Raw genomic sequence first — 13,689 nt, 5'->3', positions numbered from 1 at the left:
AACTTTATTTAATAGAAAAAATACTGACATTTTCATGGAAGCTTAGAGTGAATGCGGGCTGCAGGAATTATAAAATAATTATTATATAATATAAAATTATATTATTATAAAATAATAAAAATAATGAAGATTAAAATATTTTCAAATTATTAAAATATCTTTTTAAAAGTGAGTTTAAGTGAAAAGTAGGGAAAAAATTTGGTCTTACTGAAATAAATTTTACTAGTATTATTTACTATTTAAATTCCAGTAACTCGCAGAAACCCCCATTCATGACTTAAGTAGCAAACTCCCATTGACTGCAGAATGCAAGATCAAGCATAGATAGTGGGAAACATCACATGGTTCCCTTATAATTTAAATATGTTTGCTGTTACAAAACTGTTGTTTTCTAGACGTGAATGATTTAAATACTGTTACTGGTGAGATACATAGAGTATGAATATTTTGTAATCATTTGTTTAAACCTTTCTATTAAACTATTGGTTAGTGTTGCTTAATACAAATTACAGTATTTAGACTTCAGTGGGGTCTGAAAGGTATAGGAAAGACTTACACAGGAGAAAGCATTTATGGTGAGGTCAGCCTTAAGCGTTGACATGGAAATGGTCTATGAAGAATTGCAGGTTGAATCAGAAATCAGTTGCCCTCTGCAGTAGGTAAAATTGGTACTTGAAGACAATTACCACAGCTGAACGTGCAATAAATAACTGCTGTTATTTTTCCTACTCAATTCTCATTTGTGGAAAAGCATAATAGTGGGCATACTGTCTAACACTGGATGAAGCCCATAATGTGCATTTTATTTTGCTGTATTACCTGGGTAAGGTGTTTTGACTTAAAGTACTGGAAGTGATTCAGTGATGACATTAATGCTGATGAACCATCAGGAACGCTTCCTAAAAATTTTTTTTCTGTAGAAAGGCAGGATGACAGTAGCTGGAGCTTTTGCCAACTTCAGTGTTTCGTTATTATCTGTAGCTTGTTTTAACATCTTGAGAGTCTTGCAAGATTTCTGAAAATTATTGGGTCTCTTAGTATGATGATGGAAATACATTTTTGTCAGATACTCTTCTGGGATCACAGCTTTGTGAGCCTGGTGAGAGGAGCTGAAAAGTGTAAAAAGGATTAAAAAAAATTCAGAAACCAAGCTGAGAAGCATATAGTGAGAAATCTGCATCACAAGTAACTCAAGGAGAAAAGTTGTGGTTGTGCCTCAGGTGAGAAGGACTTTGCATTGAAGTGGGATGTGTGAGTCCATTCCTTGACGAAGGTTGAATAGTCTTTTGGCCAGCCAGACATTAACTGGTATCTTAGTGTTACCAAGTGACAATGCAAAAAATAAGTTGTGATAGGTGGTATAAATTTAATTTGTGGGCCTTGCCTGATTTTTTTTTTTTTTTTTTTTCAATAGAAGCTCTGTTCCTGCTTTAAAGGCAAGGTAACCAACTTAAATGTTTAGGTGAGCTCCTTTGTTACTGTCTTTGTCGCAAGGTTTCCACAGCCTGCTTACACCTTGCCTGAAGAGCCACACAATTTGGTTTTAACCTGCAACAATCTAACAATAGTTGTCTTAATGTCAGTGTCTGCTCAGGGTGTCAGTGGACTCAGTCCTCTATATTGTGGAAGAGGCACAACTCATTTACCTCTGGGAGCTGTGATAACTGCTCACCTTGACCCAGTTTTTGTGGCTTTAGTGAGTGCTTTGACCTTAAATTCAGGCGTATGGCAAGGAACTCTACTGCAGCTGGAGAGCCCTTTATTTGTCACAGAAACTGTATGAAACTAATAACTGGGTGGCTTTTGTTTCTGATATATGAAGATCTTCAAAAAATAAAAAACAAAGATTGGAGAAATAGATAATCTTGAATTAATATTCACAAAAGATGGCAAGTGTAGCGCTCTAGATCCTGTTCATGTATACTTTTTTTCTTTTCACTGTCAAGAATGACAGGGAGAAAAATTGTAGTAGTGTAAGGAGTGTAGAGACATGAAAGATGGATAGCACAGATTAAAGCTACTGTCAAGTGTTCCATGAATAGTAGCAGAAACATGCAACTGGCAAATCCTGTGCTGCTGAGGCTGGGAAACAGAAACTGCCTTTGTTTAAGAGAGCGTGGTTATGGCTCAGACCTGACATACAGTTACTAGAGGGGATTCAGGCATTATGTATTTCCCTGTATCTTTTCTCGTCATGGGTTTCCAAGTATCGGTTTATTACTTACTGTGGTAATCAAGGTGGGTGCCACGACAAGGAGCTTGAGCACCCAATGGCTTGTTTCAGAAATATGTTGTGAGAAAGGTCGGTCATGAATGATCTGCTTGAATCCAACCAAATGGGTTGGAATACATTCTTGGATTGTATTTCATTTGTATTTTAAAAGTTTTGGGTCATTCCAGCTCTCAAGTCTGTACAGAAATTCACAGGGAAATAAAATATTCACAGGAAAATAAGAATCTTATAATCTGCTAATGTTGCAGTTTGTCTGCAGGATTTACTATCTCCGATGGAGTTTTCAGACAGACGGAAGTTCATATGACATATAGCACAGTCACTTAAGATTGGTAATGTTTACATATATAGGCGTGTTTTTTCAGGTTTTGCTTCCCTAGAGGTACTATAGAAAGATGATAGTCATGGTGGAGATTGCCACTGCAGTTTAAATAACTTCTGTAATGCTGCTATAGAAAGCCTGGTCACTACTGTTTAAGAAATGGTAAAAGGAAAAAGTTTAACTGCTATGCTTTTAGACCCCAGATATGTTCCTAAACTTTCATTGATCTAGTGCTTATCCTAGTTTTCTAGGATGGCAGTTTATCTCACCTGTCATAAAGTTTCTGTGTTTTGACCTCTTGTCTCTGTACTGTATAGAAAACTTAAAAAAAATTCTTTGTAATATTTCAGAAGACATTTAAAGGAGAAACTGAAAACGTGGAAAGTCATTTTGTTTTTTACTTAAAGCATTGTAGAAAAATTGGGCACTAGAATGAATGGATCCTGTTTTTTCTCTCACTTTCTTCTTGCAACAGCCTGAGGTTTCAAATGATCTCAGAGAAAGGGAATGACATTTCTGTCTCTTTAACCTATTTGACCTGAAATTCTGTTTGTGTTATACATCTTGTTCCTATGGGTTGTTTGTTTCCTTACTTGTTAGTATCAGTAGTTCTCTTACTTCTTTATAAATGTTTTGAAGACAACATTCAGATACTCTGAATGCATTTGGTTCAAATTCGAATATTCTAAGTTTTTTCCAGTTCTGGTTTTATTGCCAGAAGACAGTAAGGAAAGCCTTCTTTAAAAGATGGACTTCTCCTGTATTTTTAGACAGTGTATAGCTCCAGACTTGGAAGTGTTGCAATATAGGAATTAACATCTCTTTAAATCTTTTTCAAGTAGAGAAGAATCTTTCTGTATGTTTAAGGATGCATAGCATCCCTATATAAATAAGAATAAATATATTGCTAAGGTAGATGTATTTGAGAGAAAAAACTGTGCATCTGTTACATGTGCCAGTTTATAGCATGTAACTTTGATTCAGTAATTAATTCAGATTTACAGGAGTCAAAGAAGCAAATCCACCTGTAGATATTTCGAATATTCTTAAATGTTTTAGCTTTTTAGCTTTTTTTTTTTTTTACTGTGCTAGAAGGATTTAAAGCTATATTTTAGCCTGTGATACATGTATACAGGTAATTAGAAGGTATTTTGCTTTTCGGTTTTTATTTATCATGAAGATTTTGGGCTACACACATTCAGTATCACCAACTATAAGTAAAGCCCATAGTCTTTAAAAGTTTGATTAAAACTGTAGTTATATGATAGTGGAGGCTTAGGCACAACCATGTACTCATCAGCAAGACACAGCTGATATTTCATTTGCTTCTAATAATATCATATTGATCATAGAGTCTTGTCAGAGCAAGGCAGTGGATCAAGCTAAAGACAGATATTCTTTCCTGTTACTAAATGTAATTAAAAGCTGATTCTGAACTAGTGGCTAGCGTGGGAAGAGGAGAGTGAAATACAGTAACAGATAGCTTTGCAAAACTGTTGGCTTTTGGATTCTCTAAGACTGAGCATGTAATAATAGTAGTAATATATTTTTCTGCTCTGATAGAGCACTGACTACCAGAGGTTTAGTTTTCATGGATATATAAAAACTGTGGGAGGAAACTATTAAGGAGATTCTGCAGAGTTAGCAGAGCCCTGGTAACTGGGAAGAGATTAGGAAAATGGTACTTAAATGTGTTTTAGGACGCTGAGAACTGTAACAACATACTTTTTTCCATCTCTTTTTGTTGCCTACTGTGCCTTTCTCTTCTTCATTTAGTTATTTTCTCTGATTCTTCTATTGTATTATGAGTTCTCCCTGCTTCTTTCCCTTGGTATCATACCTTTATGGCACCTGTTTCTTTTTCTGTATCTTTACCCTTCCAGTCTCTTGCACGTTTATGGCTTTTACTCCCAGCCACTCTTCTGCCTCTTGCCAGCAAAGCAACCACAGAAACACAAGTTCAATGTACATGTTGTAGACATTTATGTTTATGTAAACATTTTAAATAATTTCAAGCATTGCTTTATATAAACATGAAAGGAGTCTCTTGTAACTTGATCTTTCTGGCCACAGCTTCAAGTAAAAGAAAAGCCATAAAAACTTAAAACAAAATGAAGCATTTAATTTTCCATGCTGAGATATGTGTGCAAAGCAATTGTGATGTCTTAGATTAAAAGTTGCACCAGATTGAAACATCATTCAAACAGCTGTCTGAATGTAGTCCCACTGTGGAACTGAAAATGCAAAATAAGAAGTTCAATACATAAGGTGATTTTTTTTGAAAGATTGAATGGCCAAAAAATAAGCTAAGAAGGTAAAGATGTTTGAACTGCTCCAGTATAGCGCTGCTACTGGGGTGGTTTCATCATGCACTAAGTCATTCTTACATTCAGTAAAGTTAATTAAAAATGTGGCTATTTAGGTCACTAATTGATGATAGTTTTATTTTTGATGGTTTAAGTTTGTAAGTTTTCTTCATTGTTCATTTAAATCCTCACTAGTAAAACAGAGACATATCATTTTACTGAAATAATGGAATGTAAATAAATATTGCGCTCTGTCTCTTAGTTCAGCATTTTTTTGCAATGCCTAAATGGGTTTGCATAATACTTTTAAAAAGATTGTGTTTGTACAAATATCAAACTGTTTCCAGTCCTTGTTTGGAATAGTGTTTAATCAGATTTAAAATGGTAAATGTTCTTTGTAAGGTTATATAATTTCAGTCAAGCATGTACAGTGAACCATCTGTTCATAAGATATGCAATTTAAAATCCTCAGATTTTAAAAATGCATCTGAAACTTATATTGCATATTATACCAAAAGCCCCAAAATTTTAATAATGAAACTTTAGTGAAACCCATGTGAAATAAAGCAATTCTCTGTTATATACTTCGATTCTTATATTCATCAGTATGCACTGATGGGTTCGTGCACAGTTAGCAATACAAAGGAATTCATCGTAGTAGCTATGAGTGCTAATGCTGCATACTGCTAGTGTTTTAAAAAGCCTCGTAAATATGAATCTGCACCCTATAGTTTTATAAAAATAATATACCCTTGTGGAAAGACTTTGTAATGTTGTGAAAGGTGGATTTAATTTTTTTTTTTTTAAGAGGGAGAAATCAGAGTACACTGATATACTAAGAATTCTGCTTTTAAACAAGATAATGTAACTTTTTCCCTCTTGCCATAAATACTGCGTGATATCTGATGAAGGTTATTTTATCTGATGAAGGTTATTCTTTTAATATGGATTTTTCACGTTCTTCAGATTTTACTTAAATTTCTTGATTTTATAAAACAAAATTGTTAAAACCAGAATGGCTTGGTTAAATGGGTTACAGACTGTCATGCTTATCCTTTGGATACCTGAAAAATCAACTTCTTGTTTTGTATTCAGAGACTTCTCCTACACGTACTTTATTTCGTCAGTATTAAAATTGCTTGCTTTCTTGCTCCAGTGTAGGTAGTAGTTAAATCAACTACAGTTTATTATGGAAAGATATCCGTGGCTAGTTTTTATATGTTAGGTGTTAGAGAAGGTATGTACTGTCATCTTACTTTATGGTAAGCCAAAAGATTTTATTTTACTTGCTAGCAATGGTAAGTGTTAAACTTCAGGTAGACAGCTGTGTTTGCTAATTTCACCTCTGAAAGCTCCATCTCTCAAGTATTATGAAGTTCCTAAAAAATGTAATACAAAAATAGAAGACATCATTTCTTCCATGTAGCATCACCCACTGAAGTATGTAGCTTGGGAATTGCTGTAAAAGCCTTATAAACTTAAGAGCTGGGGATATGAGTGTAAAGCAGTACAAATGACAAAACACTGGGCTTTGCTGGTGGGGATTCTTAATAGTTTCCTCCCTCAATACCACCCCTGCATTTACATTCTGATCAAAGTTAAACAATAAATTAAAAAAAAAATTTGCAGAATATGTTCACTAGCAGCTCCATAAAGGATAGTAAATAATTTTTATACATATATGAATTATTATAAACTCTAGTATTAGAAGTAAAAGAAGAAAAGGAGTCAAGTAAATCCATGGTAAATTTAGGGATACAGTTAATAATTCAACATGCATTAAGCTCTGTTCCATCCTGTGTACTACATGGAGCAGGATTCCCATAGAGTAGATGGCAAACCGTCCTGTAGTTCACACTTGTGAGGACTTTAAGGTCATGTGCCATACCTTGAGGATCAAGTTCCATCATGGGTGTCTCTTTTAAGTCCTTCATATTTTATTAGTAAAAGGAGCTGAGCATCAGTAACAAGCTATATCCTGCCCCTGACAAATTGGGAGATTTTTGCCTGCATATAGACTTTAAATCAGTGGTAGTTCAGTGATTAGGTAATCAAAACATAGGCTTATACTATTTTTTCAATGATTGATATAGATTTCCCATGTTTAAAAGTTCAGGGTGGGCTTGTTTAATTTTTGTTAATAAAATGCTGTAAATTAAAAAAAATATATATTCCTGCTATTAATTCTGACAGTTGAGTTATAGGAACTTTTCTGTCTAATTGCCTTTTTAAAAAAAATACAAATGAAAAGGGAAATCCAAAAATCAGAACAGAAATATCTGGAGCCTTCTGGGAATGTGATGACCTGAAAAAGGAAGGTTTGTCTATCCTAAATAAAGGTCTATCATTGCTGCAGCTGTGAAAAATTTCAAGTTGAAACATTGAAGGAGACTCAGTTACTGACTTAAAAATATTCACAGTACGTTTGAAGATTAATGCTGAGTTATAATATGCCTTTCCCAAATGCGTTAGCAATATCTAACTTGAATTTATTTGAAAACTTTGGTCAAAGTAAGATAAGCCTAAAAACCTAAAAAAAAAAAGTTTATTGAAAAGAATAGATTTTAGTGCAGTTAAAATAGTAAGTGGTGATATAAAAAGATAATTTCAAAAGTCCTAAAATTGTACAGATCTTTTTGTACTTCTATGCTTGAGATCATTGCTTAGCTACAGTTTGCATTGCCTGGACATCTGATACAGATCCTGTGTGTTCAGACTCAGATTTGAAGGAGGCTTCTGTATCTCTGAAAGTTTCCAAAAGAGGCTACTTTACAATATATCCGAAATTACTTTGGCACAATGTTGTCAGTGCTTCTCTGTATTAGGGCACCAGAAAATATTTAAGTCTTAACTAAGTATCTATTTGATTTGATTTTGCTTTAGTACTTTATACTAGTATGCAGTAATCCTGAAGGTCACTCATTTTTATCCATCTGAATGAAAAGGCAATGTTGTTATCAACTTAAGTGGATCGTGTTTTAATTTATGACTTTTCTTGTGTCTCACAATCATGTGGATTCTAGTAATGAAGCCAGGATACGTTTTCTCATACTTTTCAGACTCAGCAGCAGTGCAGCGGAAATCTAATTATAGGTTTGCTGTGATGATTTCTGTTCTGAAGGGAGTTTAAAATGAGTTACTTAAAAAGAACTATGTAAGTTGAGTGTGAAAAAAAAGTAAACTAAGGAAATAATGACAATATGTCAATATGTAGATTGTGATCTGACGTTAAAGCGATATCTAACACAAAACCCAGGTCCAAAAAGTGTTACTGCTCATTCTGAGGAATGCTGGCGATGTATTTTGATCTTCTTGTCAAGGCTACTACTACGCACTCTTATGGCTGGGCTGTGCTGCCTGTGGTCCCGGAGCTAGCTAGTTCAGGCATTGCCTGAGCTGCGAAGCCCCCATGTTTCTGTCGTGGCAGCCTGATGACTAGGGAGCTTGCTACCTGATGGTACTTCATCCTCAGGTTAGATGCTCCTCAGTTGTGATGCAGCTGGGGAGGTAGCTCTGCAAGCCAACCAAGAATGAACTTCTGGAAGAGGAGGTGCCATTCTGTATCCAGCTGGCTGAAGTGTCCAGAAGTCGGAGCCTGCCAGGATGGAGCTTCCCTTTGCTCTCTTCCCCCTGCTAGGAAACCCCTTTTGGATGTAGAGATCATACCCAGTTTTAGTGACAGAAAAGCTGTGCCACTCCAAAATACTGTCTGTGTTGCTTGCTTGCCAAAGTGGAAAAAACAGGGTTTTGAGTTGAACTTCCAGGTGAATTCCATAGCCACCAAGAATTAAGTGCATATACAGAGTTGTTCTCTGCTTTTCTTTTGTGTGAGGTGCATCTAGCTCAGGTGTACACAGACAGCATCTGAGGAATCCCAATTCTGAACTTTCATTTGAATGAAGATCTTGAAAAGTTTGTTATTTCTTGAATATCATCTGTGCAGAGGAAGCTTATGCATCCTAGGCAGCAGAAGTGTAGTATATGCATTACCAGGTATTTTCGGGATCCAGTGGCAGCTATACAGTCATTTGAGAATGTCAGTGATTCCTATGGAGGCACACCTTTGAGGATATACTCTGGACTGCTCACATATTTATCAATAAGTCAGAAAATTCAAGAGTATGTTTACTAAGTATTGTTTAATGAGTGTATGTTTTAATTAATATACTTAAGTTTCCTCTAAGCTGTCATGCATGATTTTTCCTAAAGATCTCAGTCCTTTCAACTTAGCTGCATTTCAGTGTTGTTTGTACGTCATTCATTTTATCTGTGGCCATTATGAGTAATCATCTCAAATTAATGTCATACCCAAGCTATTCCAGTATGCATTTATTGAAGAGCTTTAGAATATTGTTCTTCATGATAAAGTTCTTGGATCCATCAGTTCAATCTGCCTGGGTAGAATAAAATCTTCAGGGAGTTCAGAGCTGGGAAGTGACCTCAGTCAGCTGAGGTTCAGCTTCAATTTTCTGCTCCTTTAAAGCCTATTGATTCAACGAGTTCTCCCACCTTCAAAACTTCTTTAAGACAAATCCCCCATGGCGTTTTAAGTGGATAACTGCTAGTTCTGCTTATGAATTCTGTGTTTGTTTCCTAGCTGGGCTCCAGGACCACGTTTAATTTTCGGGAAATGCCCCCTCAGCTCTGTTACCTGACTGAATTCTCTTCCCTTTCCAGCTGTCTTCACTAAAAAAGCTAGGAGTAGAAAAGCTGTTGCAGATGTTAGGCATAGCACTCAGCAAAAACCTCACTGAATGAAAGGAGACGACCTTTGTTCACAGCTCCTTTCCTCTGCTCCCTCCTTTCTGACAGCACTGTTGCATTTAATCATCTCTGTTCTAGTCTCAGACTGATGAAACCTTCCAAGAAATCAGTTTTGGGGTACCAGGCTATTATGCTTTTTGAGAAGCCCATAATCCCACTTTCGGGGGGCTGTATAATGCATTCCGATCAATCAACCAACAGTCTCTGAATAATTCAAAGAAAAACTTCGTGGAGACCCAATGCTATTCAGAACCACCAGAAAGGTCAATTTATACTCTGGCTACTGCTAGATGTGGCATAAAAGAACTGTAAGTCGAAACAGTCTGTAGCATATGTAGAGGAACAATTCTGTTTCATTCCTAAGTTCATCAACACGTAAAAAGATATGAATGAAATTTGCCATTATCTGCATCTGACTGAAGTATCCCAGCCTACTCCTCACACTTTTCCTGATCTCAAGGGAATATGAAAATACTGAAGTTTCTAAAGCAGGCACATTCATTATTTTTCAGGAGTGGGTTGTATCTTTAGATGCTCAGTTCTGTCTCCTGATTCTGCCCAAGTCCTTACATCTGCCTTTGCCCATTCTGTTTTAAAATTTAGAGATTCAGACACTTTATTTTTCCTTCTTGTTTAGTGCAAGATTTTTTAAATGTTTTCTACTCTTCCTGTAATTCTGTTCTTGTCCTGCAAGAGGAGTGATCATAAACTTCATGGGAGACTACTGCCTTTTGCACCCTTATTTTGCTCTTACATATACATATGCCATCTCGAGGCTGCAAAGACTTGTTCATGCTGACCTTTATAATTTTTTGTTTGCTTTTACAGAGTGTTTGTAAGAGTTCATCATAACTGTTTATAGCAGTCCTAAACTCTCTATTAAATAAAATTTCAACAAGTGACTGTCCTAGTTTCAAGGTTTCTTCTTCGTGGGGAATCTGAATTCAATTGCCTTTTTAGACATTCTTTTTTGGTTTTGATACTGTTTTCTCCTGCCCATTACATCTTTAGTACCTTAGATTAAAACAGATCTGTTTAAAATTATATTAGTCTTTAAAATGTTTAAACACATATTAATCAAACTGTCATTACCACACTTGGTATTTCATACCAAACAAATATTAATTTTTTGTGAGATTGGACGTTTAGCGTTTGCATTCCCTAACAGAGCCGTTTCTGGAAAATGGGAATAATACCCAAAACCAATATGTAATTTGATTCCAGCATATACAAACAAATCTATGCCAACCTTGAATCACAGATTTAACTGTTTTGTTTCACAATTTCTGATATTTTTTTAATGCATTTATTTTATTACCTTTTATTCTGTTTTGCCCTTGTTTGACCCCCGTGTCATGCAGCGCTCTGGGTTTTTTTTCTATTTTTCCATACGTTCATGCTCTTCAGGTATGGACTTCTTTGTTGATTCAGTTTTTACATTTAGAAATAACCAATTGAGCACTTCATATACAATTTCAGCTAAATTCAAATTCTCATTCAGAGCTGGTGCAGCGATTAGATGTATCTTGTATAGGGCAGCCAATATTAATAGTATTTATTTATTTATTGTTGTATTGTGGTCTCTGCAGTGGCAGCGCATTAAGGCTGTGTTTGGGAAAGCTTCTTGAGCATGTTTACATGTACAACATCGGACTCTGGTACTTGTTCTACCTATAACCTCTGTACCTGTTATCTGCTCCTAATCTTTTCTATTGTTACATGTTAGTTATAAAAGTGTACAGTAATTACTGAAACAGTAGTTAACCTGTTTTCTTTTTGATTCTCACTAGACTTGAAGCGAGTTTCTTCCAGCTCTTGCCTATCATACCCAAGTTGTTCGATGAGGGCTAGAGCAGGTGGAACACTGTTTCTTAACGGGTCCGTTGTCCCCTGTTTCACATCCCATTAGAGCATCTCCGTCCCCATGGTACGCACTCCCAAGTATGTCTTCACTGCATGAAAGACAGAATGATTTTATCACCTTATTTCTTCAGGAATTCAGTCTTAAAAATCTGATTTTTTTTGTAAACACATATGCATTGCATATATTGGAGCTACGGCTTGTCTTCTCATCTGCGCATTTCTCATTTATTCTTCTTGATTGATTTGGGCATTGGGAAGATTAAATAGTAACTTAGATTTTTCATATTCTTTGACTGTTCTCCCTCAGGAGTGAGAGGCTCTGAACGCTGTGTCTGTATAGACTTGCATAAATGGAAGCCCTATATATTTTTAGTGTTTTTGTTTTCCTGTTAGTACTAATGCCCTTACATTTTATTTCGCATGCTTGGTTTTTTAAATAAAAGTCTATGCCCCCTGAGGGGTTAACTAACATCTAATTTTTATAAGCCTCTCCTCACACTGGTATTGTCTGTAAACACTTGAATCCTTCAGGACCAAAGACTGGAACTTGGTGTCAGTAAACAAATCATGTTGATTGCTTCCTAAGTGTTTACACAATGACAAAAATCAAGCCCCCAGGGAATCATATTGTAAAAAAGAGCAGTTGGTTTAAATTAGGTTTCCATGTGAAATATAGCTACTTTTTATGGATGTTCTGGGAACACAAACTGGAAAGAAAATCTGTACACTGATGAAATGAAGGTTTGATTTCTTATTTGTTTAAATGCAAACAGAATCATGTACTAAGTTAATTTCTGATTCTTGCATTAATTAATCACTGAACGGAAGTTGGTAGTATGGTCACACTTAGGAAGGCGGGGGTTTTTTTGTTTACTTCATTTGTGATCTTGCAGACAGATAATGTGAATTATTTTAAATGTTCAGTGCATATAGGAATTAGCAAATTTCTACATTAAATACAACTACCAGTTTTGTGAAATTAAGTGAAAATAAAAATTCCAATTTATCAGCTCTCGCTGTCCATGTTGTAAGAACAAGGGTTATTCAGTGTGAGGCTGAGATTTGTAAGCTATGTTAATGAGAATTTACACTGCAGATCTCTCTGGCAGCTTTAGAAATCAGCGCTACCTTAAGCTTTTTCTTCTGTGGCCTGAAAACATATTCAGAATATCTTATATTAGGATACCATAGTTTTTTGTTTAATATAAGTATTTCTAGAGTAGTTAATGATTTTACTGTTGTAATGTGAGTATGTTCGTGGGTAAGGTGTGTTTGCACTGCATACGTGATTTGGCCATAAGTGTATAAGTAGAATTTTGACTGATACCCTCCTGACAGAAGGAAACCAAAAAAACCCATGTTATCCATAAGTATGCATGAATGCTCCAAATGACATTGCTTTGGCTGACTGTACTGTCCGTTTTATTTTACAAGGTGAGCTCGTGGGTTACCTGGCTGATCCTGACTGCAGGTTCTATGGAGGAGAAACGAGAAGTCTTCTCATATTTAGTACATGTGGCAAAATGCTGCTGGAATATGGGCAACTACAATGCTGTAATGGAATTTCTGGCAGGGCTAAGGTACTGGCAACTCTTTTTGTAAATGGCTTTTCAGTGATAGATTACGCTGCAGCTTCTGTTAAGCAGATGTCTCTGGAGAACAATGGACTAAACAGAAATATGTAGCTAAATCACATCATCACCCTGTGACTTTCTAATAATCCCTTTTTGGAAAAATGAAGCATGCTAAAAGCTGTTTTTTCCAAAATGCTCTGGAAAGATCATTGGTTTTCCTGGTACATGCTAAGTATGTTACATTAGAAAACATAATTTTTTTTTTTTAAACAGAAATTTTTAAAATGTGAAAAGAAGATGGGAAAGCACTTGTGGTTTATCTAATCAACCAAAACTAATGTAACTTGGGGTTGGAGTTTCCAGAACACAAGTGAAACATAATAGTTCTAAAAGGGTCAGTCTTACATTGTAAAAAAAACCTGAAACCAACCCAAAACAACAAAAAAAATCCAACAAAACCAAACAAACAGCTAAACCTCATTTCTTAACCCCTTCAATTTACTTGTACTGACTGATGTTGAGACCTCATGCTGCTGTGGTGTTACATAGCCAGACCTGTAGTGTCTCCAGGAGAAAGACAGAGTATGAGGTTAAAGACAGTTTGTTGCTAGCTTTCCTACAGAATTG

The 13,689-nt window shown here is 35.7% G+C and overlaps 1 protein-coding gene across 7 annotated transcripts in view; it reads left to right on the top strand.

Annotated features, from left to right (window-relative positions):
- PLCE1 (phospholipase C epsilon 1) overlaps window positions 1-13,689 on the top strand; it is a 163,230-nt gene that overhangs the window by 106,661 nt on the left and 42,880 nt on the right. For all 7 annotated transcript variants that reach the window (XM_052798490.1, XM_052798493.1, XM_052798492.1 and 4 more), the window contains one exon: window positions 12,923-13,068. In XM_052798490.1, the coding sequence (XP_052654450.1) occupies window positions 12,923-13,068 (146 nt within the window). The remainder of the gene's footprint in view (window positions 1-12,922; window positions 13,069-13,689) is intronic.

Source organism: Harpia harpyja, chromosome 10 (assembly GCF_026419915.1).
Source record: "Harpia harpyja isolate bHarHar1 chromosome 10, bHarHar1 primary haplotype, whole genome shotgun sequence".
Classification (NCBI taxonomy): domain Eukaryota; kingdom Metazoa; phylum Chordata; class Aves; order Accipitriformes; family Accipitridae; genus Harpia; species Harpia harpyja.
Note: the sequence above shows the minus strand (reverse complement) of the source record. Positions and strands in the feature narration are given on the sequence as shown.